The sequence below is a fragment of the Harpia harpyja genome, chromosome 20, assembly GCF_026419915.1.
Source record: "Harpia harpyja isolate bHarHar1 chromosome 20, bHarHar1 primary haplotype, whole genome shotgun sequence".
NCBI classification, from domain to species: Eukaryota; Metazoa; Chordata; class Aves; order Accipitriformes; family Accipitridae; genus Harpia; species Harpia harpyja.
Genome location: NC_068959.1, coordinates 482,522 through 510,163, shown reverse-complemented (window position 1 = coordinate 510,163; position 27,642 = coordinate 482,522). Strand labels below are relative to the sequence as shown.

The 27,642-nt window shown below is 52.0% G+C and overlaps 2 protein-coding genes across 4 annotated transcripts in view; one reads left to right on the top strand and one right to left on the bottom strand.

Annotated features, from left to right (window-relative positions):
- Nucleotides 1–4,693, top strand: part of STK32A (serine/threonine kinase 32A) — a 36,326-nt gene extending 31,633 nt beyond the window's left edge. For all 3 annotated transcript variants that reach the window (XM_052772095.1, XM_052772094.1, XM_052772093.1), the window contains exons 10-13: nucleotides 1,118–1,243; nucleotides 2,315–2,443; nucleotides 2,812–2,876; nucleotides 3,307–4,693. In XM_052772095.1, the coding sequence (XP_052628055.1) occupies nucleotides 1,118–1,243; nucleotides 2,315–2,443; nucleotides 2,812–2,876; nucleotides 3,307–3,397 (411 nt within the window). In that variant the 3' untranslated portion in view covers nucleotides 3,398–4,693. The remainder of the gene's footprint in view (nucleotides 1–1,117; nucleotides 1,244–2,314; nucleotides 2,444–2,811; nucleotides 2,877–3,306) is intronic.
- A 3,000-nt stretch (nucleotides 4,694–7,693) lies between these two features.
- Nucleotides 7,694–27,642, bottom strand: part of DPYSL3 (dihydropyrimidinase like 3) — a 41,087-nt gene continuing 21,138 nt past the window's right edge. The window contains 13 exon segments of the mRNA XM_052771942.1: nucleotides 7,694–8,392; nucleotides 8,867–9,029; nucleotides 9,658–9,837; nucleotides 10,439–10,609; nucleotides 10,961–11,102; nucleotides 13,930–14,086; nucleotides 15,120–15,240; nucleotides 17,802–17,870; nucleotides 20,199–20,279; nucleotides 20,706–20,767; nucleotides 21,022–21,186; nucleotides 22,242–22,426; nucleotides 24,768–24,856. Of these exon segments, the coding sequence (XP_052627902.1) occupies nucleotides 8,304–8,392; nucleotides 8,867–9,029; nucleotides 9,658–9,837; nucleotides 10,439–10,609; nucleotides 10,961–11,102; nucleotides 13,930–14,086; nucleotides 15,120–15,240; nucleotides 17,802–17,870; nucleotides 20,199–20,279; nucleotides 20,706–20,767; nucleotides 21,022–21,186; nucleotides 22,242–22,426; nucleotides 24,768–24,856 (1,674 nt within the window). The 3' untranslated portion in view covers nucleotides 7,694–8,303.

Genomic DNA, 27,642 nt, shown 5'->3' with positions numbered 1-27,642 from the left:
GTTGCACGCTGGCACGAGGTGGGAGCTGAGGGGGGTCACCTTATCCACCCCTTCCCGGAGGGTTTGGATCATCTGGTTTTCCTGCTAGATTTTTGGAGGGCATACTGTCAGGAGTTTATGCAATGTTGAATCCTTGAAGTTCAGAGACAAACCTCAATCATTTCCCTCCACACAAGTAATTCCTACGGCAATGTTAACAAAATGCTGGAAATAAGCAGCAATGGAAATGAATACATTTTTTCACACTGGAATTATACTTATGACCATTCCATTACTAGAGTGAGAAAACAGTGGCTGTTTTACTGATAAGGTATTAAATTGAGAACACAAAGGCATGAGTGTAACTCCCCATTCTGAAATAATGCTTATTTTTAACCTTGGACAAATTGTTTAATATCACTGTGCTGCCTCGTCACTTGCTCCTAAAACGGGGATAAAAGTTGTTCATAAAAATGAGAATAAATAAAGATTGTGAGCCCCTTGCTTATGCTGGTGAAGGGAATCTGAGCCTGAGCAAGGGATGAGAGGCACCCGGTCGAAGTGCCAGCATTAATGCAGCGTGTCACCAGCGCTGCGTGTCCTGAGCCCCGTCCAGCGGCACGTCCGCCCGCAGGGATGGCGGATGGTGCGGGGCGGCTGGCCCCAGGCGCTGCGCTCGCTGGGGTGTCTGCAGGATGCGTGCTTGACCCCGGCGATGGAGACAGTGGCCGCGGTGTCCCCAGCAGCTGCTCCTTGTCACAGGGTGCGGCTGGGCTGACCCTGCGGTCCAGCCCAAACTGGAAACCTGCCTCGGCCTCACGCTTGGCGGTGACAGGCAAAGTTGTCCTGGAGCTCTGTCTCCAGGGGGTCTCCAACCGCACGCCATCACCGCAGCCATCACCACAGCCCTCGGCGGGTCCCCGGCACCCTCTGATAGTTCCACCCGCCACGGGCAATTCTGGCTCCTTTTCAAAAAGCAGCTACGGACAGATAGACATTGGAAAGTCTGACGGTCGTTTTCCTGCCCCAGCCGTTACCTGGTGTAACTCTGCCACAGACATGTCTGTATGTACCTAATCTCTGATTTCACATCTCAGAGTCTCACTTTCTCACCTCTTCCATTTAACTCGCGCTGCAGTTGCTTGAGCTGAACCCCGAGAAGCGTTTTTCTCAGCTGAAAGATATCCAGGACTTTCCGTATCTGTCAGATGTGAACTGGGATGCTGTTCTCCAGAAAAGGATAATGCCAGAATTCATTCCCACGGTAAGGCAATTTGATTTTGAAAGGTTCTCAATGTGCCCAAGTGTGACACGCTGCAGCTTGCCCTCGCACCTCGCAGCAGATCATGGGAAGTTCTTACAAATTTCCACAAGAGCATCAGATGTCATAAGGGACAGGGAAAGAGACAGGCAAGGGCAAAATTTTCACTTTCCTGTGGGTGTAATAAAGAGTAGTGGGGGATGACTACAGAGTGTGGGTGCCTCAAAATTGATCTGCTCTGTTTATAATATTCCCAGAATTTCTGGGTGCAGAACTGGTCTTACACACTCTGGACTGTCTGTGGCATGGTAGATGAAACACATGCAGACAGTGCTTATGAGCTGTCCTGCACTGAACTGCCTTTCTTAGCAGCCTGGCTTCAGACCAGGCTGAAAGCATCTCTTCGAATGCAAAAAAAGGATGAACAGACATAGGCTCATTAGCAGCCTGGAGGTCACCTGCCATTTTATGATAATTGTTTCTTCCTGTAATGACTCTCCCTAACAAGCCCATTGTTCATAGTAAAATAACACATACAGTAGATTAGTGTTCCTGATCCTTTTTTAATTGGATTAAAACAGCACAGATGTAACATAACACTTACAGAAAATAATCCAAGGACTGTTGTGTGCAGTGTTACTCTGACTGTTTTTCAGCCAAACAGAAGTTGGGCTAAACTATGAATATTTGTCAGTTGTATGTATTTTCCCCCTCTGTTGCTGGTTTTCTTTGTGGTGGGTGTACATATATTGCTTCAAAACCAGTTTTGCAGACTGCTGTGCTCCTCCCAGCAAAGGTGCAGCCCCGCCAAGACACACCGTCCTCGCTGTTACTTCGAAGCAGCCAAAGGGCAGAGTAGAAGCAGTGAGCACAAAAAGAGCAGTTGTCACACCATGACAATGTCCCCTGGCTGAAGGAACTGATAAAATATATAAGAAGTACAGCAGGTGTTCTGGCTATGTGTGCAGTTGTAGTTATTTTTTACAAAATTCAGCTCCCAGATGCAGTCCAATTTATGAGAGATTCTTCAAGACAGGCTCTGATCACTTAAGGCCACCTCTCTCTCCCCTCCAGAAAGGCAGACTGAACTGTGACCCAACCTTTGAACTGGAAGAAATGATCCTGGAATCCAAACCTCTTCATAAGAAAAAAAAGCGCTTGGCTAAGAAGGAGAAAGGCAACAGCAACAGCAATTCCTCCCAGGTGAGAGCAAGCAGGTACAAGCATGTGGTCAAGGAATTCTCTCATTTTCCAAGCAAGCTGTTTGCCATCTAGCAAGACCAGCTAGATGCTGCTAGAACAGCAAACTGTTTAAACAGACCATGTTTTCCCTTGTGACCAACTTTATTCTCAAAACTCTTCCGCATCTTCCCTTTCATGGAAGGCAGCATGTATATGCACCAGTTTTCTAGGAGAGGAGAGTCTTAACGCCATTCTCCCCACTGCAGTGCTAAAGATGCTCTGTACCTAAAGATAGAGAGAAACCTCCTTGAAATTGTCCTTGTAATGTCCTTCTGTGTCAACTGTGAATTTATTCCCTCTCTCTTTATTTTTCTATTTGAATGTGAAAGGCCTGCCATCTTCAAAAGCACCTAGAGATGCTCCAGAGGGACTTCATTGTTTTCAACAGAGAAAAGTAAGTCCTGGTACAGAGGCAGCCTAAGAGACTCTGGCCCTTGTCAAAGCCTTTGACAGACTTGGGGTTTGGGCCATCTTGGTGAATGCTGCAGATGGAGATTTAGGAGCTTACTAACGAGGTGGCTGAGGAGAGCAGGTACTCGTGAATGCTGGTTGATCTGTCATCTGCCAGGGACTGACGTGGCATTTCTGTTCTTGAGGTGGAGCGCTGGTCCCACAGCCAAGAACTGCAGTAATTGCCCCGTTTGTGCAGGCAGGCTCTTGGGGCTGCGGGTGCCTGGGGCTGCGGGGGCTCAGCGCAGCCCCTGTGGGGCGAGTGGCAGCTCATGCTGGGGAAGGGGATGCTCCCAGGCAGCCGCACCATGGCGTGGGCCTTGGCACTGCCTGGGCTTTCCATCACAGCTCAACCATCCCTTTCTCTCCCTAAGGGTGAGACACCACCACCACGCCCAGGAGACCATAACACTGGCAAAAAGCAGAGGTGTGCACAAGGAGGACAACCAGAACAACAGCCTCTGAGAGCAGCACAGCCCCTGCTGGAGCTTTCCTCGTGGGGCCAGCGCACACCCACCCACCCACCCTCACGATGCTGGGCCACCGGACTTGTCCACTGCTGCCAGGACACTGCCGATAGCCCAGGGCAGGGCGGCCGGGCGGGAGCTGGGGCACCCGCTCCCTCTGCCTTCCACCCCACAGCCGGCAGACCCTGCGCATCGGGGGAGAGGCTGTGGGTGCTGCCTCTGCAATTTGCCACAGTCAGTTAGACTCAGATCCTATTATTTTGCCTTTCTTGGTGGCAGGAACGTGACTGTGTGAAAATGGATGAGACGCCACCCAGTATTCACCCTTTTGGCTTGGCTAGCCAGCATCACAGCCCTTAGTGCTGCCTGCCAGGCAACTGCCAGCAGCGTAACCGAAGGGTTGAGCATGCATCATTTGCAGAGGTGTCATCACTAGTATCAGTCTTAGTGGCAGGTCTGCAACAGCACTGTGGCTCCAGGCTCTGTGGAGGTCGGGACTCCCGCATGGGCTCACAGCTGGTTGCTCCAGATGGAAGAGGCTGCTCTCAGCTGCAGGATCTCCACCAGTGCATAGCAACAGAGGTGGCCTTTGCTTACAGACGCTCCTGGGAATGTTTCAGGAGTGTGGGCATGGAGGGCTGGAAGTGGTGATGAGCTCCTTCCTTAGCTGGGAGGAGGCAGCAAAGGTTTCCCGTCCGCCCCCCCCTCTGTCCATGCTGGTTCCTGTACCCATTTCTTGGAGAGCGGGGCTGGCATGGTGCGTGGTCAAAGCATGCAGACAGATGTGGAAATGAAAAGGTAACAACCGGGCACTGGTGAATAACCAGCGTCCAGATGCTTTTCCAGGACAGCCTGAAAAACCCATTCACCATCACATTAAACTGCTGCAGTTCACTGAGTCTGATGGGTTTTGGCTTCCAATACCAGAGATGAATTTGAATGTGTATTTTTTAATCTCTCTACCATTGAAATCACGCTCGATTTAAGCAGCTACTGTTTGCAGGAATGGCTGTACTCCTGGTGTGGTCTTTGCCAAGACTGAGACTGGCCAAAGCATTTCTATTACAGTAATGCTAGGAACGATGCTATTATTTAAATGCTTTGGCAGACCTGAGGTTTCACCTACTTATTTGATGTTTTTCCTATTCTCAGCAATATAATGAATGTGTGATGAACCATTTGCCTCCCAGTTACCTAAAGGTGTTCTTTGTATCCCCTGTGTCTTCCTATCTTTCTCTCTGGCTAAGTCTGATCAACTCAAAAAAAATCTGAATAAAACCAACAGCAAATGAAAGGCTCCCTCCCAGATGATCCAAAATCAATGTTACTTCTGAGGTCACTTGCACAGCAAGTTAGAATGGGTGTTCCTCCTGCCTAGAGCCCACTAGGACTTTACTGGAGTCTCAGTTTAAATCTGCTTTTCCCCAGCTGAAGACTGATTTCAGACACCCTCTGCCTATGGAGCTGTGGATTCAGTCCATTACTGACACAGACTGTGTGCAGTAGATTTCCCCGTGGTCTTCATAGCTGCTTCTGATGGACTGACACACAAAGAATCCCTCTCTCATTGATCTGATGATGGCTGGCTGGTATGCTTTGGGAAATGTGTGATTTATGCATGTGCACAGGCAAGCGGCCATCCCTGTGACTGCTGGGAGAGGAACATCTCCGTTCCCCTGAGCAAGCCTGAATCCAAGGCAGGGGATTGCCTGTCTCCTGTCTGCCTGTTCCACCTCTGCAGCAGCAGGTAGCGGGCATCCCAGCACTGAGCACCTCAGTCATAGTTCGCCCCTAAAAATAAGCTTTAGTAAGGTGTCTTCCACTTTCTGGTCCCTCCTACAACAGTGCTGGTGGGGTGTCCCACTGCCAGCTGCTCCCTAGCTAGCATACGACCTTACTGGGTTTACTGCCGGCACGCAGCAGCCACATCTTCCCCTGCTCAGACCAGATCATGAGCCTTCCTGTGGGCTGCGTTAGATGGCTGGGTCTCCCCTCTGTGCTGGCAGTGTCTCTTAGGGGATGCAGCGGAGCACATCTGTGCTGCAGAAAGGCCGAGCAGGGCAGTCCAGTGCGGTCACAATGGGTCTGTACAGGGTCCCGACCAGGCCCTGTCCCACCGCCTCTGGGGGACGGATGCTCTGGGCAGTTTGCGGTGGGTGATGCTGGGGGATCCCCTGCTCCGCTCCCACTGTGCTAAGAGAGGTCTGGTGTTTGCCTCTGTGCCTCCACCCTGCCGGCTGCAATCCCCATGGGACAGCTTCTGCACTGCCTTCACCTATCTGGCTTTTTTTGCAGTAATTTCTGAGAGAGATGCGAGTGGCACCGAATGTGGTTGTAGGTCCCGATATCTTTGCTAACAGATAGGGTACAGGGAGGATGCTGGCACAGCAATGCAACCACCTCCCCAGACTCAAAGGGGCCCTGTTCTGACTTGCACTGTGCATCCTCTTCCTGACATGGTGCCATGGCCCTACGTACCTTCACCTCTGTACAATAAAGATAAGCAGCCCCCCAGCTTTAGAGGACTATAGTAGTTTCTTTGCTGCCATCACATGAAGGTGCTGGGGTAAGGGGAAGCTCGTTCTGGGCGAAGGCTGCAGGGACTGAGGGCTGCAGGACTCACTGAGCAGCATGCCCTGGTTTCCCCTGCACAGCTGGCACGTACCCAGCAGGCACACGGGTTGATGTACTTTAGTACCACCACCTTCCTCCACACACTGTGCCTGGTAGCCTGGTTTTTTTTTTTGCTCAGGTCAGGCTTTTGGCATAGTTGCAGCACAGTGTGTGTGTGCAGGGCTGGGGAGAACGGAGGGCAGCAGCATCGCTGTGTGCTGCTAGGGTGGAAACGACCAACCGGGAAAGCGTAACCCTTCTGTTCAGGGAGCTGCAAAGCTGCAGTGGAATTAGATCACCAGTAAGTGGTTATCAGAGTCCTCAGAGAGGGTCATTGCAATGGGAAAGCCACCTTTCACAGCACAACCAAATTAGTATCACTGTTTTTGCTCTCCCCTTCCCCAGCAACGCTTGCTTTCAAGCAGTAAGACCTCTGAGCAGAGTAGGGTTCTCCATGTCTCTGCCTCCAGACTTATCATTCCCAGGGAAGCTTAGCCAGAGCACCTGCAGTGTTTTCCATTGATCCTCTGTTCTTCGCACAGTCCTACACTGGGTCTGGGGCCAGGCGCAGTCAAGAGGGACTGTGCCAACCCCCCACTCAGCGCACAGCTACCATCGCCTCGCTCTGGTGTGCGTAGTGGAGAAGTTCGTACACCATAAATATGTTTATCTGGGGCCCCAGACAAGGAAACTAGACCTGCTCCTCGCTGGGGAAAAATCTGTTGCTGCATAAATACCGTTGTAGTGGCTGACAAGAAAAAACAAACCCTTAAGAACTTAAATGGTAAGAACATCGCATCTTTAAAAATTCCCCAAAGACTTCTAAAACCATCTCTCCTTTCCCCTCTTCCTCTGTAAACAGAGGCAGAGTCTCAGCTTAATCACTACCAGGCAACAGGGAAAAATCTTTAATTACTTGATAGCAGAACTTCACAAAACTTCTAAATATGAACAGCCTTCCCCACCCCTGGCACAACTATTCTGGCATGGCCCCTTAAGGACTGCTGCATGGACAACTTGTCCTGTCTGCGTTGCAGGCATGTAAAAATAAATATTTCAAGGTCAAATACTTAAGAAAGAAAAAAAAAAGTGTATTTATTTAGCACAGCCTAAATTGACACTTAATTTTTGTAATACTTAAAAAACAATTTTTTTTTTTTTTTTGCATGCTTTGCAAGCTTTAGAAGGCTGTGACCCTCAGTTTGATAAACACTGCTTGATAGAAAGGGAGCATTTAACTCACAGGTACTCACAGAAAACAGCCTCCAAGCCAGCCCCAGCTGGGAAGACCCAAACACCATGCCCAGGCAGTGCCATGTGGAGCTGGTCTCTGTCACCACACAGATGACAGGCACAGCTCTTGCCAGGTGTTAACAGCCTGTGATGGCCAGGTCCAGCTACAGCCAGAGTCCACACGGACAAACTGAACAGGCTTTTACAAACACTTGCAACACGCTGTTTTGCCAATACCTTTGCTTTTGCCTGAAAGCTACACCTATACCCCAACACCTACAGCACCGAGCACCACACCATTTCCATCTGACAGCCTGTCCCTGCACTGTAGCTCAAACACAGTCCAAAGCCCCTCCTGGAGCCCAGCTCGCCCAGAGGGCACAGCTTCGCATCACCCCTGCCCAGCAGCAGCAGCCTGAGGAAGAAAAAAGCCAACCAGCAACACGAGTTGTTTGAAGGAACAACTTTTTTTTTTAATAAAGAGTACAAAGTAGTAAAACTCCTTACACGAGGCGCTGTGACAGCTGTTACAGAGATGATCTGGGCTCCACCATGGCCCTCATGGTGAAACGCCAACGAGCGCTGAGTGGAGACGGACATGAACACGACACAGACCCACCTGCCCCCACCAGCGTCCGTGAACCTGCCCTCCCCATCCCACACTGCACCTCTGGCCGGCCCCTGTCACTTCACCTGCCTGGCCGGTTCGCCCACGCCGGGTTGTTCCCACTGTCCCACACCACGGCATCCCACACGTGTTCAACACGAATAACACACTGAACCAAGTGACCTGTCTGAGCGGCATGCATACAGAAAGGAAGAGTAAAAACACAACCTGACCAAACCCACAACAACAACAACAGAATTTTAAGGCTATGCATAAAAAAAAATGAAGCAATATCTTAAAGCTAGGTAGCAAGTAGCATTTGTGAAACATAAGGCTTGAGGCTTATTTATTCTTCAGAACAGGTTTATTTGCTTTTCCTTCTTAAACACCAATGTACCATTTTTCTTCCTTCGCTTGAACAGGGATTTTGTTTCCTTTTCGGCAGAGACATTTAACTCAGGGAGGTTATGTTGGAGCGGCCTCCCGGGGGCGCAACGATGCGCTTGCTCGCTGAGCGAACGCCTTCATCAATCTGGGTACCTGGGAGTGGACAAGAAAGCACAAAGTGAAGGGGGAAAGCGAAGTTAAAAGCATTTTCTTCACAGCACTGAGCAGTCAGGCAGCCTGGGGTCTTGCCAAAGGGCCTCCTGAGGCTGTCTACAGCAACCTGCTCCCTCTCTGACTCCAGGAAAGACCCCGAGAGCAGCAGTGGCTTGAATGTCACTGTAGATGCTCCTCCGTGAACAGACCCATGCTGCAAGAGCAAGGTCCGATGCTGCACTGGCACCTCCGTGGCCACAGTCCTTCTTGCTTCTACTGCAAGGTGCAGAGGGGCGGAGGGCCAGCTCTGGCCATGTCCTTTAAGGGACACACAGGGTCTCACATTGCCATGCTCCACTCTTGTGCTCAGCTTGCCCCAGGCTATCCCCAGCTGCCCCCTGCCCCAGGCCAGGGGCTGGGACAGCATGGCCAGTGGCTCTGCATTCTCCCAGCCCAGCCGCCACGTTTGTTCACCTGACAGGCTGAATCCAGACTGATGGAGGTTCCTGACGGGGGGTGTCTGCCGCGTGGGGGACCCCCTGGTTGACCCTGCAGGGGTGCCCCCCTTGGGCGTGGTGGTCAGGTCAAACACGGGTCCATCATACATGCCCCGGGGCACGGCATGCATCTCCGCCATCTGTCACCGGAGAGAAGAGGACAGTGATGCTTCTCTGCTCCCAGGGAGCATCCTGCCATGGCAGTGTCAGGCTGCAGCGATCCTTGGCTCTCCAGTCCCACCGCAGAGGCAATTCACGCTGCCACCGCTGTGCCCCTCTGTCCTGCATGCCCGAGACCTTCCTGCAGCATTGAGGCCTGGCACAGCCCCACCACCCACCTCCCGTGTGACAGCCTCCCTTCACTCCTGCCCTGCAAAGTGTGCAGAGCCTGGTGCAACAGGCAATCCCTCAGCATGGGTTTGTGCTGTGTGGATGGAGGAGAAGGCCATTTTGCCCAGTCTCCTCATTTTTAACTCAGCACTTCCCTCCAGACTCCTGCTGCAGCAGGACAGCAACAAGGGCAGGCATCACCCGCTGTTGACCCAGATGAGCATCTGCCTCCAGTGGTGGCACACCATCAACACTAAGGTCAAAGCTCTCTACCCAGGCCTTAGCTATCCCACCTGTAGGTTCAAAATACACCAGTCTGCAGTACTGTTTCCAGGGTCCACAGAGAACAGCCAGGGAAAACCTATCAGTTATTAGGGAAAAGGGCAATTTGGGCTAACAGTGTCCCAACTGTCTCTCCTGGTGTCCCTGTCTCCTCACCTTCCTCCTGGCTTTGATGCGCTTGTAGACATAGTCAGGGAAAGGGCTGCTGGGCAGGAATCGTCCAGTCCCCTGGGTCACATGCAGGTTGCCATCCTCCAGCATGATCTTCCCCTGGCATATGACAACCAGCGGGGCCCCACGTAGCTCCATCCCTTCAAAGATGTTGTATTCAGCCGCCTGCAGCAACCAGGGGATGATGGTCAGGAGGGACGTGAGCACTGCCTGCCCACTCAGGGCTGTTTAGTCCCCCCTCGCTGCTGAAGTCACCAGTGCAGGGAGAAGACACCTCTAACAGCCTCGCCTGCCCCAGAGGCCTCCTTTAGTTCACTAGTCCATCACACTAAGAACCCACCAGAGCTCTCAACATGAACCAGGACCTGCTGCTTCGGAGCTCAGTGTGAGCAAGGACTCCAGCAACAGAGGAGGGCAGGGCCTAGGCTTGAGGTAAGGCATGAACAAAGCATGCTGGCAAACTCAGGAAAAATCTGTACCAGGAAGAGGAACCCAGATAAGGAGAAATGCGTGTCCTTACACCTGCGTGGGCCAGGCTCAGAAGAGCAACACAGCAGGGTGAGAAAAGCCCTGTGTGCAGAGCCCAGGGCTCACAGACATCCTACCCCACAGTCACAGCTGGCATCACCCAGCACCCAGACTCAGTCCTCCTCCTCAGAGCCCAGCATGGCAGGGCAGCACCAAGCTCCCAGCAGCCAGGTAGCCTTTATACAGTGCTACTCGCACCCCACCCTCCAGCATTGCCACAGATGAGCAGAGGGCTTACAGATTGATGGGTTTTTGCCGTGACGATCTTCACTGCATCAGGATCCCATATAACCAGATCACTGTCTGAGCCCACTGCTATTCTCCCTTTCCGTGGGTACAGGTTGAAGATTTTTGCAGCATTAGTGCTCGTCACAGCCACAAACTGGTTTTCATCCATCTTTCCTGTGGCCTGCTCAGACACAAAGAGAACTAAGCACTCTTTTGGGGAAAGGGAGAGCTAAGAGCCCCAGGAAGCTCCAGACTCACTCCCACACAAGCTGCTGGCTGGCTGGGCCCAGACCGCTGCAGCTAATCTTACTATTGGCATGAGACAGACCGAAAACTGGGGGCATAGTCACAGCTCCTGGCTGTTCAGCCAGAACCCGCGACAGCTGCCTCTCCCGCTCTGGCTTGTTTTGACTCTCAAAGCCAGAGAGGAGACAGGCAGCTGGGTGTCCAGCTCTGTGGGGGCAAGAACATGGGTGTCTGAAGTGTCCGTCAACCCTGCCCACTCTTGCCCTCTCCCTGGCATGACTCTTACCACTGCCTTGTCCCAGATGACAGACATTCGTTCCTCTATGCCGTTGGTCCCTTCTGGGATCGCCGTGAAATTGTCTTTTCCAATTGCTTTCTGTGCGGTGCTGAACGTACAGTGGGCACTTCCTGAAACCTGCAGGTCACCACTGAGGGGTGGTGGTAACAAAAGCATCATCAGTTGTTTTGTGGTTAGTCAACAGCAGGGACACGAGGGACACGGATCTCCTCTGGGCACGGGTGGCCCCTGGTTCAGTTCTATTTTACTCTGCACCCTCATTTCAATGGCTCCTCAGTCTGAAGCCTTCCACCTGACTCATCTCCTGTGACAGCCACGTCACCTGGGGGCATGGGGGCAAGAGAGCTCCGCCACACTGCGCTGCCTGCCTGGGACATGGACAGCATCCTGCACACAAGAGGAGCCAACAGCTCAGCTCCCGGGGAACAGGGTGGCCTTTGTGTCAAGCCAAAAGATGTCCTTCCATACCGGACTCCATCATTTGAACTAACACAAAGAGAAAAAACCATCCCAGTGTGAGTCAGAAAAATCATTTCTGGCAATTTGTCAGGTCTGCTTGGGAGAGCAGCCTTTCTGCCACACAGGGAGAAAGAGGCCTTTCCACCCGAGGACTGTACCCAGAGCCAGTCCTTTCGTTGTGTACTGCCAGCTCCTGTACCCCGAGGGGCAAGCGCAGCCCTCCCCTGCCCCACAGGAAGCCTGCTGTGGGCAGATGTCACCCTCTCTCTGGGAGAGGGGACACAGCTGCAGGAGGGGGCTTATGGGGAGCTGAGCCTGTGGGCTGCCCGCCACTCGCACTGCCAACCTTCCCCAGCAAGGAGAGCACCTCAGCCTGGCTCCAGGGCTCTGGCCTGAGACATTTTGTCTGGCAGAAGCTCCTCTCAGCCCCACATGGACACTCGCAGCATGAGCTGCAGCAGCCAGCAGTGCAGACCAAGAAGGTGTGCTTGCAAGTGCAGGCTGGCCCAAGCTGCAGCCTCTGGCCCAAGCTACAGCATCTCTGCCACATCACTGCTACAAAAGCAAACGCCCCCCCATGGCCACGTGTAAATCTGACAGTGGGATGAAGAGAGGCAGGACTCCCCAGAAGCAGCTCTCTCCAGGAGGCCCAGAAAAGCTTCCCTGCAGCACTCTACAGCAGGTGCTGCCCAGTGCTGTTATCCAGACTCCTCTGCCCAGAAGGGCTCACTGGTCGGATGACATGCCCTGACCCATCCTGATCCTGACAAAGATGGCAGAGGGCAGGAACAGGCAGAGCCTTCAAGCTGCCAACAGGCAAAGCAGGGCAAGGAGCTGCCCATGGCTCCCTGAAAGTCACCTGGCTGCTGCTGGGTCCTCAGGGAGCAGTGGATAGGCAGCAGCTGGGAAGTCATTGCCGCTGGGCGAAAGGAAGCAGGCCAAATTCTGCCTGCATGAGGCAAGTGGCCTTGAGCACCTGGCTCCCAGACAGGCTGTGCCTGAACCCAGGATGGTGAGGACACAACGGCTCTGCTCGGGGCTGCGAATCAGCCCTAATCCACTGGTAATCTCCATCTTCCTCTGATAATTTCTGCCATATGTCTGACTGACTGCGCAGCCAGAGGCCCAGGCTGATGACACAACATGCTTCCTAATCTCCACCAGATTTATCCCGGTGGAAGAAAACAAGCCATCCAGCCCAGCTGGAGCCTCGCAGCCTCTGCTCCTGCTGAAGCCTCACAGAAAATGGCATGGGAAAGGGGTCAGAACAGATGCCTGTGGGCTGCAGGGACTGAGAAGTGCTCTGGCCTCTCCTCTGAGGTCTGGGGTAAATTTGAAGTGGAAGGGAAGGATTAGAAAGCCAGTTCAGGAGCTGGGCTCACTTTTCCCTGCCAGTCCCTAAGACCTGCACCTATTTCATACATCCAGACTGAGCAGAGGCATCTCTTGCTCCTTGACCAAGCAAAATCCAGGGTGAGCTGCATATTCAGGCCCCAAACGCACTGGCACCTCTCTTACGCCAGCCATGGCACAACGCAGGTTTATCCTAATGTGCCGCTCTGCCGAGACACCTCTTACTGACCAGCAATCCCTTGCTCATCTAGTCAGAGATGTTTACAGCATTACCTCAAAGGTCATTTCCATTTACAACCCCCTCAGTGTCAGCCATTCCCTGGCTAACACAGACCAGCCACCAGGCGCACAGTTAGACATACAAACACAGGGTGAGAGGGGCGTGTGATTCACACGCGGCGCGTGGACAGGGCCAGCAATGAGCTCTGCGTCCCTAGCTGCTGCGCATGCCTTGCCAGTGAGAGGATGGAGTCTAACTGTGAAAGGTCAAAGCAAATTGCTGAAGTGCTTGTATTGTTTGCTCTCTATTTTCAACAAATCCCCTCCCCACCCCCTTGCCTTCAGGGTGCAAAAACGACCTACCATCCCTGTCAGATGTGCACGAGCTGCTCTTAAAGGCCTCCTGCACTCTGCAGGCTGTACTACTGCTCACCTGTACAGGCATGAGAAAACGTCTGCTTTGTATTCGACTGGTGAGCCCCCACCAGCTTGTGACACCTGTAACCCCTCCACCTTCTCCTGCACCATTGCAACCGAGGCAGCCATTCCCCACCCCACACATGCAGAAGGGCTTCTCCAGCTTGGTGAATGCTTTCATTGACAAGTCTGTGTTAGCTGGTCCTCATTTCTTTGCCTTCTTCAGGGCATTTAAAATGGTTCATGACTACTTGCCCTGGTATTTTTCTCATTACTGATGTTAAGCTTATAGTGCCTCCCCAGTCCTTCCTCTGCTCTCAGAGATAAGCCACCACAGCTCTGAACCAAAGCCATTTCATCAGTCAGCTCATTAAATACCTACAGTGAAGTGGTTCAGGTTGGACTAAGGTCTACGCTGCCTGGGCACTCCCTAACCTCTTCCTCCCCTATCCAAGGCCAGAGTCTGCTTCATCCTGCTAGCAGCATCACCCAGCAGAGCTGTCACTCACCTGGCCAGCAGGGAGTTGATGTAGTCAGGAGTTGTTGGATCTGGGCTCAGAGGCGGAGAGACCACAAATGCCGCAGCCTTGGCCCAGTTCTTGCTCCAGTAGTGCGTCCCGTCGGTCCCAAGACTGGCTGTGATTGGCTCACCAAACACCACATTGCCTGGAAAGGAGGACAGAAAGGATGCTGGTTTGATGGAGCCTGGAGACATTCTCTGTTCCACAACACTACCAACAGTCTGCCATGCGCAGAGGACAGCCAGACCCACATTGGGCTGTCCCACGCTGCCTGCGTGGACCTCAGGTGCTGGGGCAGGCAGGAGGGACAGCAAGGCTCACATTAAGGGCGAGACCTGCCCACCATCACCATAGAGCCCTCCTGCTCAAGGGCACAGATCCTGCTGGCACAGCAAGCCTGGCTGGAGCATGGCACAGGAAGGCACGTCCACAGAGCTGTGCTCCCCAGAAGACACCGCAGAGAGACAAACAATGCTGGAAACCTGGCCTCCTGCCCCAGCACATGGCTGCTTCCCAACCTGCTCTGCCCCAGCCATGCTCCTGGGAATCGAGGCCCCCGGTCCCTCCAGGCCCTCCTGCAAGCACTGGTGTCCCACGCTGTAGCAGGGGCATTTCACCCCGCTGACTTTGGTGACAGCCACATCTCAGAGCTGACCAGCAGCGCAGGCACACCTGGCAGGGGTCAGGCAATCTGACGTGCCCACATGCATGTGGGGATTCCCTGCGCTCCACCACCAGTGACAAATGGAGCCCCCAGCCACATGAAAAGGCACCCAGGAACCTCTGAGGGGCCAGGATTTCAAAGGGAGGCCAGAGCTATATGCAGCAGCTCAAACCACTTGCATGTGGATCAGACAAGTCTCCTCAGAGAGCCCTTCACAGCCACAGACAAACTTTGGTGTTTAAAGCACTGCTCCTACCTGCAGTTGTTGATGTTACCTGATGTGACAACAGGAGGTGGCTCCATGTGGCCTGATGCAGTGTCCCCATGCCCTTCACAAGTCAGGTAAATCCCTGAACTAACTGCTCCCCAGCAGAAGGGGAAGCACTGGACTTGCACTCAAGGCACAGTGGCGGTCTTGGCAAAACAACCATGAGGACATGGGCACCACTTAATCCAGCTGTCCAGGATCCCAGCAGCAACAGCAAGGCTGTGTGCAGCAGCAGCTGCCACTCACCTTTTTTTCTGGCTTGCGAGATGAGGTCAGCAGCACTTTTGCTCATCACTTTAGTCACATAGAGAGGACAGTTGGTCTGGCTGGCAATAGTGATGGCCCGGAAGACAGCTTCTGCTTCCAGCTGGAAAAGAGAACAGTGCAGGGCTGCAGAGGAGCACTGGGTGAGCAGGGAGGAGCCCCTGTTCCTCTCGGCACACCACAGATTGCTGCTGACACTCTGTGCCCTCGCTCTTACCCTGGACTCCCCAGGGACAGGTTAATCAGGGAGACCTGAGGGGTGAAGCTTCAGTCTCCCTAGGGCCTGGCCCAAATCGCAGCCTACAGCCACACAATGCTCAGCAGCGGAGTGCTGTCTGGACTGTGCTCGGGGTCGAGCGCAGAGCTGCATCGGCTGTTTTTTCCACTGTCTAGTTCCAGCTCTCCTGACAGCCAGAGAAGGCCAGGGACTGCTGCCCGCGGCTGACAGCATGGCTCACTGGCTGACACCAGACAGCGAAAGGGTCTGCCCCTTCAGACCGCTCACGGATCCAGGCTCTCCTGCGGCTGTGTTTGGTTTAACCAGACGTCACCCTGCCTGTGGCTGGGGTGCAACTAGCTATGCGCTGGCAGGCTGTTTGCATCAGGGTCTGGCTGTCCTGTGATGCAGCTGCTGCTCATCCCAGCCTGCTGACACCCGCCCCATGTTTCACTGTCCTGCTGTTAGCAGAGGGTGGATTTCAATCACGAGGGATATCTTTGGACTATTACATCAGCCCGTGCTCAGCCTGAGCTCAACCCCCGAGGTTCTCCAAGTGTTTGCTCTACAGTTTGGCTTCAAGCTTCAGCATGAGAAAGTTCAAAACAGAAGCCTTAAAAAGACAATGTACCAATCAGCTAGCTCCCGGGGGAGGCCAGGACTGCCAGCTGCAGGGAACGCAGTAACTGCCTGCAGGCCAGGCAGCTGGCTGTGCAAGCTTAATTCTCCCAGTAGCAGGAGAAGCAGACCACTGCACCCAGACACACATGCACTCGTACACCTCTTATACTTCTGCAGGCCTATTTGCTGCACAGTGAAAAGAGGTTTTTCTCTTCTGCTTCAAGACTCCTTAAACAGAAATTTAAACAGAAAACATTTCTATCAGCCCACTTATGGACTTCAAGTAGTTGACGGGGTTTAACATGTGGATAGGAGCAAACAGAGCCATCCCTGAATACGCTTCACAGCAGGTTACAATCTGGAGCAGCACCATCCTGCCCCACCAGGTCACCACCATCACCTGATAGAAGAGCATGTCTTTAACCCCCACTGAGGTCCCTCTGGGACAAAGCAGACCCACGGAGCTATGGACCACTCTCCCAACGCTTTGCCATCAACCTGCAGGCTTTATGGGGGGTAGCAGGGTCATCTGTGCTCTACCTAACATTTTCCCAGGTAGAGTACGTTCTGGAAGAGGGACACTGTTTATTTTCAAAGGCAATGAGATCTGGATTTGGCTGGACAGATGATATCTAGAGCCTTCTTGCACTGTTCTCAGTTGCATTATGCTTTAATGGCATTTCAAGATCAAACACTCAACAACGTTTTACCAGCTTTGGACGAGAAGAACCGCAGTGCTGTCTTATGATAATAAGACAGTTCCCAAATCCTGGCACAACCACAGCATCCCGTAATCGTGGGTTAGCTTGCCAACTAGTGGCAATGGGTCTAGAGCCATAAAAATAAATGGCAGTTTACACATAGAGGGCCTCTGATCTATTGTATTTGACATTGAGTCTCTTCCCTGTACAGGTAAATGCTTTACACTCTCATACTTCAGAGACAATAAGCACTGTATTACACTAGGCTATATATGTTGCTACCAGCTATAATACAGTCAACTTCCTACACTTTTAATTTAAGCCAACTGATTTTATTTCCAGCAGACCCTGAAGTACAAATCTGTCCCAGTGTTCCCCTGCTCAGCTTTGCTATTGTACCAAATTCCTATTGTTCTCTTCTTTCACATGCTGTGGAAAGTTAAAAGCACCTCTCAGCAGGGAGCTATCTCAAGAAAACCTGTCTAAAATTAGACTCAACTCAGATTAATGGACCAAACAGAAAAATACCCTGCAAGCTAAAATTAGAAGTAATCTAATTAGTGTCTTGACAATGATTTGTAACCAGGGAATTCCCCCTCTCCTTCCCTCCCACTCCTTCCACCAATGGCTTTGCCTGTCTGATTTTGAAACGCACTTTAGACCCTAAACAGAGATTAAGCAGGAAGAGGCTGGAATCTGTCTGCACTCAGACAGACACGAACAGTGAATTTTCAGAGGAACTAAAACTCACCATTTGATTCTCCTCAGGCCTCTCACACCCATGGAGTCACCTATATAAGACAAATATCCCCAAACCAGCCCCAAATACTGCTACAGCCATATAGACCTTTTTGTTGATCGATTAATCTCTGAGAGACTCAGAAGCCCTTGTCTCTGCTAGGAGACTCCAGCAAGACTGAAAAATGTCACAAACATGCACCTCACTCTTTCCTGAGCTGATGATGAACAAGACAGTATTGCCTGTATAAATGGATACCCATGGATGCATACACACACACACAACCCCGATGCTTGCTTGGCCCCACTACATACACTAAGCCCTACTGTGACTTGTGGGGATAGCTCTTCAGTGCAGCAAGGCTGGTACTGTCCTTTGCACCTTACCTCCTCAGGTCTGCTCAGCACATGGCCCTCGGGGCCGGTTATTCCCATCTCCAACATCCTGGTTTGCTCCTAGGACATTGAAAGGACAGAGGGATGTTACAGGGCTGTGAAACCATCAACCACACAGAAAAGCAGACCCCTCCCGTGTCAAGCCCTTCCCTCGGGACTGCTACCACCCTGCATCCTGTGGGGCCACCGCGCACAGTGAGAGGCTGCTGCACCCTCAAGGAGTCTGAGAGAGAAAGAGGGAGGATGGGGAAACAGGAGGGCTTGGAGGGAGCATAGACACTGACTGAAACCTCTTCAATGAAACAAGCACAGTGTGGAGGGAAAAAGGGTACAAAACCCCCCAGCTCCGTGTACAGCACTTGATGTTTACAGTCCCTTTCTAAGGCCCTCCCTGGCTTCCCTTCTGAAAAGCAAGTAGTCCGAGTAGAAACTATTGAGAAAACAATCATTAAAGCCAATAAAAACTTCTCCTCCCAAGGTTACTCCTGGGTCCCCAGGGCTGTTATTTAATCATTTGGAAATCAGCAAATGCTAAATCATGTCCTGTATCGATTTCTATAGAAGCTGGTGGTGTAGGGTGTTAGTTCCAATATTAACATTATCCCAAATATTTTGCTGTTACAATTAAGGACCATGGATAATTGTGTGTGTGTGCACCACATGTGCTGGCCTGCCTATCTCCTGTCTGTACCCTAGAGACTTCTCTTGTATTCCCTCGTTTCAAACGTCTCCCTTTGACAGAGCTCAAAGGAAACATGCAGGGGGACTTCATGGTCTTCCCTGACCAAGGCACTCGGGGATCTTTCTGATGCGACCCTCACACCTTTATCCACATGCTGTCGCTGCCTGTGGCAATGCACGTGTTTGCTCTCACCCAACACCTGCCCTTGACTTGCAGAAACCACATGCAGTTGCACAACAGGCAACATTTCTCCAAGAGGTGTTGTGGGGCATGAAGTGGATGCACAACAGCAGTAACATTAAGCCTGTAAGCAAGCAGTTTTATGCACTTTTTCTCGTGCCTTGTAGAGTACTGAGCATATTATGGGCATTAAATAATGCCACTAATCTGTGTCAAGACTGTGTAACTCCTGCAATGATAACAGATGTGTTCACAGCTGTTGGAGGAGTGTATCAAAGGATGAGGCTGCACAGCAGGTAAGTGCTGTGTGTCACCTCCTCTGACACATTCTCTGCCAAGTGATAGTGCCAAGCAAAGACTTGACAATACTCGCGTCTTGCCCTTCACCCACCACGAAGCACTCTCCCACCACCTACAGCATGTCAGAGTCTGAAGTCAGGAGCTCTGCTCATGTCTATTTCTGTTCAGGCCATGCATCACATCTCTTCCCCTGCAACCTCCTCTCCTATGTTGACCAAACTGGAGAAACACACAGTTGCCAGGACCACTGAAATAAAATGGACTGAAATGGCGAATGGAGAGGACAAATCCTCTGCCTTCTTCCTGGGAACCACCACCAGCAGATGACCACAAGCATCATTCTCTGTGCTAACAACATGCTGAGCCCCACACCAGCATGGGATTTTTCAATCAATCCTGACAGAAGGAAGCAATTCCCAGGGCTGTGAAGTGCTACCAACTAATAGTTTTGGGGCATTTTGTGGTTAGACTGGTGCTGAAGTAGAGAAACTCCAGCCAATACAATTCCTCTGATCACTCTTTGTTTTCATGTGAAAGAGCTATCCAATTGTGCACTGCAGCTCTAAAAAGTCCAAAGAAAAACTGATTGTTGCAGTCTGAGAGGATGTTCAAAGAATGACCTCTTAGTTCACATTTCTTCAACTCCCAAGAATGAGACAGACAGGAAAAAACTAGTTGCAGAGCGTAACTGAGCAATGTGTTCTCTGTCTTAATGAAAATCAAAACATTTGGACTTTCTCTCATCCAGCACCAATTACAACACAGCGGGCCAATACAGACTACCCACTTGAACACCAAACCGCATCCCTCATAACAATTCCCTTGCAAATCCAGCTCCATTAGCCAGCTGCTCACTTGCAGCAGGGAGAAGATTCCTCTCTTGCCATGGCACTTTTCAATACACTTTAACTCTCAGCTGATTATGTGCAAGGCAAAGGTCTCTGCCTCTCCACACTGAAAAAGAGCTGTGGTTGGAATGAACATACCGTACTTGATGGCCCACTCTCTTCCATTTAGATAATGGCTAATACACTATTTCAGATTCGCTTATGAACCACATAGTCACAGCAGAAAGTCTTCGTAAATTTGATATTGCTGCTGAGCAGCAAAGAGATCACCTTGCAAAAGATGTCCATGCAGCTTTAGAGCCATTTTGCTAATGCCCCACGCCAAATCTGCCTGGGATAGACTTTCAGTCCCTGCATACCAGAAGAGTAGTTAGTTACCTGTGCAATTATGTCCCCATTTTCAGCATGAACTTGAGCTATGGCACCCAGCTCTGCCAGGCAGCTGAATATCTCATACAGCTAAAACAGAGACAAGAAAAAACGATTACCAAGCAGACAGACTGCCCCAGCCTGCGTACGGCCTCGGCACCCCACACGGCCCTTCAGCCGAAGGCCCTGGCAGCGGCAGGGCCCGGCATGGGTGCGCCGGGACCGGCTCTGGCCGTGCCGGACGGTGCTCTCCGAAGGCCATGGCCGCCGGCGCATGCTCTTAGTGATCTCCACGCCAGACCTCTGCCCCCACCTGCAGCGCGGGGGTCTGGCCAGCCCGCGGCTGGCACACCATGGCCACAGCCTGGGGGCAGCCCTCCGAAGGCAGCGAGGGCAGAGGAGAGGAACCTCGAGGCCCGGCCGCCTGCCGCCCCAGCCTCCCCACGCCCAGCACGGCTGCTGCGTCCCCCGCTGCCCCTCGCATCGACACAACCAAGGCGGCGAAGGGGGTCTCACCTCGGTGTTCGACATCTGGTACAAATCCTTGTAGGCCATGTACACCATGAAGGAGTTAACTCCTAGGGGCAGAGCAGAGAGGAGAGAGGGGTGAGCCGGGGGCTCTCCCTCCCAGACGGCCTGGTCAGGCTGCCTGCTCTGGCCTGCCTTCCCCACCAGCTCATCCGCAGGGCACAACTCCCACCCACGGCTGCGCAGGACCCCAGCCGGCGCTCGACAGCGAGAGGACGGACGACAGCACGGTCGCCCCTTGCCCTCCTTGGCGAGGGGACGCGGCTCGCCACGGCCCGCGCGCGGGGAGCCGAGGGCAACAAACCTTTCTCTTGAACCATGGTGTGCAGCTCCTGCCGGATGCGGTCGCTCCAGCGGGGGATGTCCACGTGCAGCGCGTAGTCGCAGCAGGCCTTCCCGTCGGCCCGCTCCCGCCACCGCTCCAACGCCTCCGCCAGGCTGGACTCGGGGTCCGGCACCACGTGGTCCACTGCAGCGGCACAGTGGGGGCAAGGGGTGGGCGAGGGCTCCCCTCCCGGACCACCCCACCGCGGCCCTGCACGCTGCCGGGCATCTCCGCGATCCCAGGCTTGTCTCCTCGGCAGCTTCAGGGCAGCTCCGAAGAGGCCCCCACCACCTCTGCCATGTGCCTGGGCTCCTCCAAGTGCACTTATCAGCGGGGAAGCACACAGAGCCTTTGCTTAACAGCCCTTGGCATAGGACCAGGGGCTTTTACAGGCTTCTGCCGAGAAATCAGCTGAAAGCTGAAGGGCCTCGTCCTTCCTCACCCACACTTCCATCCCATTAACACATAGCCTCCTCCCACGCTGCCATACTAATGCACCTTTTATTGCCCACCATGTAATCCCCATGCCTTGCCGCAGTCCATTTCACACAACTTATTTTTTTGGCCCGGAGGAAGGAGAAACAGTGGGGGGAGGACAAGAAACCCAGTCCTTTACTGGAAGGATCAACAGTTGCTCCTGCATGCCAAGGAACCCTGCAGTGTACACAGCTGTGACCACTGCACAGCAGTAAAACCTGGACCTCAAACCAGCACACAGCCATGGCCCTCCCCAGGGAACGATCTGAGAATTCCCTTTCCTTTTCCATTAACGCTGTTTATTTCCAAGCAGTGCAGGATGCCAGGACATTGCTCTGATCCTCTGCTCAGAATCCTCTAAGCATCATGCTGCCCTATTTTTATTTAACAGGGAAAAAAAGTTATGCCGTTATTCCTTTTTGAGGGTCCCAGGGGCACCAGTGGCTGTAGACAAAGAAGCACTGCAGAATATGGGATCTGCAAGGGCAAGGGGTCCTATGCAAATCTCCCATCCCACCACTTCATTATGACTAGGGACGCCAAAGATTCATCCCAATCCTCACTCTCTAGCCTAAACTGACAGATCACAGAAAAGATGAGCACACTGTCATGGACCTTTAAAACAAAGATGACTGAGAAAAGCAAAGAGAAAAACAGGTAACTGGGCAATGTTCCAAGAGTGCTGGCTACTGTCATGTACAGGACCTGCCTGCTGCACTCACTGATCATGGTGGTTCCACCAGCCAGGGCTGCTTTCGTTCCTTGGAAGAAATCATCCACAGCTGTCATCCCCTTGTATGGCATCTGCAGGCGAGTGTGGACATCAATTCCTCCAGGGATCACCATCTTCCCATTGGCTTCTATGGTTTTGACCCCTCCAGGGACAATCAGATTGTCTCCAATCTGCCTGATGAGATGATACCAAGATGGTACAAAGGAAAACCAGCCACAACATAATCAACGAACAGTTCAGTTAGGGAGCAGCCAGGTCAACTCCCGCCTACGGCAGAAATGCCCCACTCCCACACCTGGGCTTGCAGGAGCCAGCAGAGTGAAGCCACCTAACTGCAGCAAAATGCAGGATTGTCTGGCTTGCTTAAGCCTGCGATTTGCATAGTCCAGGGGTGGCTGCCATCTGTCTGACTGCTCTAGTGGTGTCTATGATGGCACCTGCTGTCTGGGGCAGGCACTGGGTTGGGGCAGCTGAAGAGTATGGTCTGATGGGCACACAGATCTCTGCAGTGTATGGTGAGAAGCTGCCTAGGACACTTCATAGCCCACAGACTCGTGAGTCAGACTCCTGCAAGCGTTTCCAGTGTAGCAGTCCTACCTGTACACCCAGGGTGCATGCTCACAAAACCCGACACCAGCCCTGCTTCCAGTAAGCTGCACCCCTAATCTCTCCTCTCCCCCATCCTTCTGCCCACCTTAAGTAAGGCTCAAGCCTGAGGCTTACTTACAGAGAAAGATGATTTCCCACTGTAATGCCACAGCTGCTAGGCCAGCTCAGGGCTTGTCAGGGACTTGTAATGCTGCTCACAGCACGAAGTCCCAAGGGTAAAGGGAAGCCTCCCTCCAGAGAGCTGGGGAGGAGCTCACAAAGCTCACAGCATGGCTGGCTGCAGCCTGGCTGGGTTCACGGCACAGCCTGGAAGCACTGGGCTCACTCTCTTCCCAAGGAGTACAGAGTCCTCCCGTCCCCAGGACCTCCCTTCTCACATTGTCTCCTTCATGCTCCTGAAGGACATCTTTGCTATCAGCAGGGCCATGCTGTAGTGAAGGCAGCTAAAATCCCAAGTACCTAAAAATATCTTCTGAAAACAGGAAATGTAAAAAGTTCCAGTATACATCTATTCACAACCTAAAATACTATTATAGTCCTCTGGAGTTTGTGCTGTTCTAGCACACGACATTGTCCTCCCTAGACATACCCAGCCCTCCTGCAGGCCAGGTCACCTGAACCTTAGGACTCCCTTCACTCAGGCTCCCGCCCCCTCAATCCCTTTATCTGTCCATATGTAGCACTCAGCCTTCAAATCTCTTCTTTCAGAAATCCTATTTTCATCAAACCTTCCTCAGTCTTCCCTGATAAATCAAGATGAAAGACAAGTTGGTTTTAGTGGAAAATTTCTGGTTTCCTTGGCACGCTAGGGGGGTAAAAGAGGAGCAAATTCCATTTTTGCATTTCATTCAACCTTAGTCATTTTGCAGGTTTCTTTCCTTAGCGTAACAAAAGTTCTGTGGACAGAACTGCTCACTCCAGTGTCCTCACAGCAATAAACCAGCAGCTCTTTCCATCGCTTTTATTGAGATGAATCCATCAGCAAAGGATTTAAACTGCCTACTGTATTCTCACCAGAATTCACTTGCGAGAACAATGCTTCTAAGGCAATGAAATTCTGTGACCTCCAGGCTGCAGACGAGGCTAAGTGATTTGCCCAAGGATACCCAGAAAGTCTGTGCCATAGCAAGACCTGAAGCTGGCTCTGATCCCTGCCTGGGTACAAGTACTAGTCAATCATGAATGCTCTTGTCCGCCAGCTAAAAACAGCCTCATAAAAATACTTCCTGACGTACTTCTCTGCTGCTAGACTTTTAAAATATACCATCCTGGGAAGGCTGGATATTTTCCTCCTACCATAGAGCAAGCAACGGCTTTTCAAGTCTCTCTGCTATAAACTATCATGGTTCTTTCAATTCACCCAGCTTGGAGCTGGTCCCAACGTGATACACTTGCCACATTCGAACTGCAGCCTTTGAACAATGGAGTTATTACTGCACCTCTGAAACACACACGAAGAAGCTGGGGGGCCCCAGAGGTTTGCCTGCAATTCCTGAAAATCTCAAGGAGGCAGATGACCTGCAGCACAGCACTGTCCTTGTTAGGGCTAACAAATGGGATCTTGTGTGGGGTCATTCATACTAATACTGTTAACACAGGGCAAAACAGGAGTCAAAGATAAATCTTGTTCCTGGTGCAATTAGATGTAGCTTTGTTGTACAATGCATGCTGTATCACGAAGTCACCAGCCTGACTGCAATTCAGTCACTGGAGTTACTATGGAAACACGTCAGGCAATCACATATGTGCTCACACACACTGCAGAGAGCTGACCCTCTAACCAGAGTGGGCTATCAAGTTTTACTGGCTGGCAAGTTGGCAACAGACCACATCGACAAAAAGCCAATAACCATCCAACCTGAAGCTGATTTAAGGGAGACAGAGATAATAGAAGTCCCATACTTACTTTATGAGGCCATCCTCCATGTAAATGTCAGCATAGAATGACTGGTCATCATTGACTATTCTCCCTCCTTTAATAAGGAGACGATCACTCTGTGAAGGGAAGAACACAGCAGTTGTCAGCAGCAGGCAATACACGTGCTCCTCAGCAGCCAGTTCAGCGCCCTTCTTGGGTGCTCTCCTACCGCATCAGACAGATCACCCCAATAGCCGATACTGCAGAAAGTTCACATCTGTACCAATACTTGAAACAACAGGACAAGAGGAAAGGATTGACAAAATCGTATTCGTAGGGCTGTTTCTGAATGGAACAGGTGCTGCCAGAAACTCCACTGAGGCAGAATGAGTACAAAGGAGAGTCACTGGGGACACAGCAAATATGCTTCCATAAAATATACAGAGACAAGTCAAAAGCTTCCTACACCAGGTCATTACGCACATAAATCTGCAGGCAGCACAAGCCACACACCAGTATTTGCAGCAAGTCTGTTACTAAGGGCATATCCTTAAATCTTATCCAAATACCATGCAAAATAAGTTGCATTAAAGAAGACAATTTAAATCTCTCTCAACTGTTACTACCTTGCAAAGACCACCAACAGGAGAGGCAACCCTGAAGATGATGGAACCCGTCCCTCCCCTACAATGCTCAGGGTAGTCCTTCTGAGGTATTTCACAACGTTACAGGTCTACACACGACCCAGGAGACACTGAACTGTGTTACCGTCTCACCGTTTACCACCTCCTCTGTTCTCCTTTCTATTGACCTAAGTGGCCAGCAGCCTTCTCTGAAGGAGCACAGCCAGACAGTGGAGCAGCACCCCGACCAGAACTCTTATGCTCTTCCTGTATTCATGCTTCTGGACCTGGACAACCCAGCATACACTGATGGGAGAGAATGGACACTGTCCTGTGGGGAACAGACCCTGTCCTGAGGAACTGGGAAGGCTGAGGTCCTGCTCTTCTACCTCCACCTGCACAAGTCCAAACACCAGCTGCAGGCAGTACAGGGGCAAACAGCCCGATCTCACACATGGCTACCATGTATTCAGGTGACATAAGCTGACTGCACTGTTCCAGAGAATATGCAGTCTTCCTGACTGCTTAAAACAGCTCCAACAACCCTCCAGCTCTCAAGCTCCCCTTATTTTCCTCTCTGCTCCCCGCCGGTGCCCAGGTTTTGGCACACAAGTACACCCCCCTTCCATAGTCTGAGCCTGGACCACGGCTGACCGGAGCCTTCAGCAGGGCTCACAGGCCAGCCTCACCCTGTGAAGCTCTTGCACATTTAAGTCCTCTACAGGGAACTGGGTTTGTTCTTCATCTGCCGCCCCTGGGGTGATTTCTGGAAGTATCACCACAGCGGTGCTAATTTGCAGCTTCCTCCCTGGCAACAGAAGGATGCAAGAGAATCCCCCCGTGTCCCTGCAGCTTGCAGCAGCCAAAGCCCTGAGACCCATGTGCGTTTTTACGGCAATCTCATCCACAGACAGTCAAGACAAAGAAACTGGGTGGGGAAAGGATCAGAATGCACGGCGCTCTCAACCCCGGCTGCAGCTCAGCGCTGACGCAGGGGGAAGAGCCACAGTCTCTCCTTGCTTCCCAGACCAGGGCCTTCCCACGGCTATACCGATGACCAGCAACCCGAGTTCCAGCAACGGGGATCTACCTTCCCCACTCAGCGCACCTTAATGCCGATCAGGAGCCTTGCCTCCCACCGAGAAAAGCACACAGCTGAGTTGTTCCTCTGTTTCCCTCCCACCCACCGTCCTCGCTGACAAGCAGACCCGGGGTCAGCTCCCCTTCTCCCCTGACCTAAGCTAACACATCGGCACAGAGGTCTAGCAGAACTTTGCTGTCTCCGGGGGGTCTGGAAGCAAGGGCACATTGCTGGTCACAGACCTCCCCGCACAGCTCCCTTAAACAGCTAGCTTTAACAGATTACAACTAGCACACGAAGATACTGGCCTTGACTGGCAACCTGGGGGACCACTACCACCTCTCACTTGCAGCCCTTTTCCTCAGGGACAGCCAAGGCTGGAGGATAGCTGGGTGCGTGCTGGCCCAGGAGTCCTGGGTCCTCGGGCCAGCTCTCAGCCTGTGCCGCGTCTCTCCCCGATGGACACACGCCAGGCGATGCTCGGCTTCGGGGCTGAGGACCCTGTGCACAAACAAATGCTGTGGACTAGCCACTGATTCTCCTCCTCCCCTGGCACAGGGCGCTTGTCCTTCTTTTTGTGTCTATCCAGTTGTCACCTCACTAACAATACTGTAATTTTAAATTCAGAAACCCCTAAAAGAGCAAAGTGTGACCACAACCAGTTGCTTATTGCCTGTCGGTCACACAGGGCAAGCAGTTGAGCTGTGGCTCCTGTGGATGCAAATGATGAGTATTTAGGTAACGGTACAAGAAATGCAGATAGAAACTACCAAGCAACAGTATCAGGTGTCAGCTATGGAAGAATCAGGGCCACAGTTAGAAACACAGTGAGGAAGATTCCTGTTTTATATTTCAGTCAACTGTACAGAGTTTCTCCCACATAACCAGTCCCCTGTGCCGTGGCAGATCCTCCTTGGCTTTACCTAGCCTACACGATGAGAAAAAAAGAGTCTACCTGCCCAGATCCAATAACACAACTGGGCCTCCAGTATTTTTTGTTTTGCCCATACCCTTTAAACCTTCCCAACTTGCTTTCCCGAAGCCCCTGGAGCTCGCTCTCACTAGAGCACAGGAGTGCCAGCAAATACTGATGCTGGCCTGCCTCTCCCTGCGCATCAGACAAGAGAAAGCAAAGGGAGACAGGCACAGGCAGCATGGGGGCAGGAGACTGCAGCACTTGACAATTACTGAATAAACTGTTAATATGAACTCAGAAAAT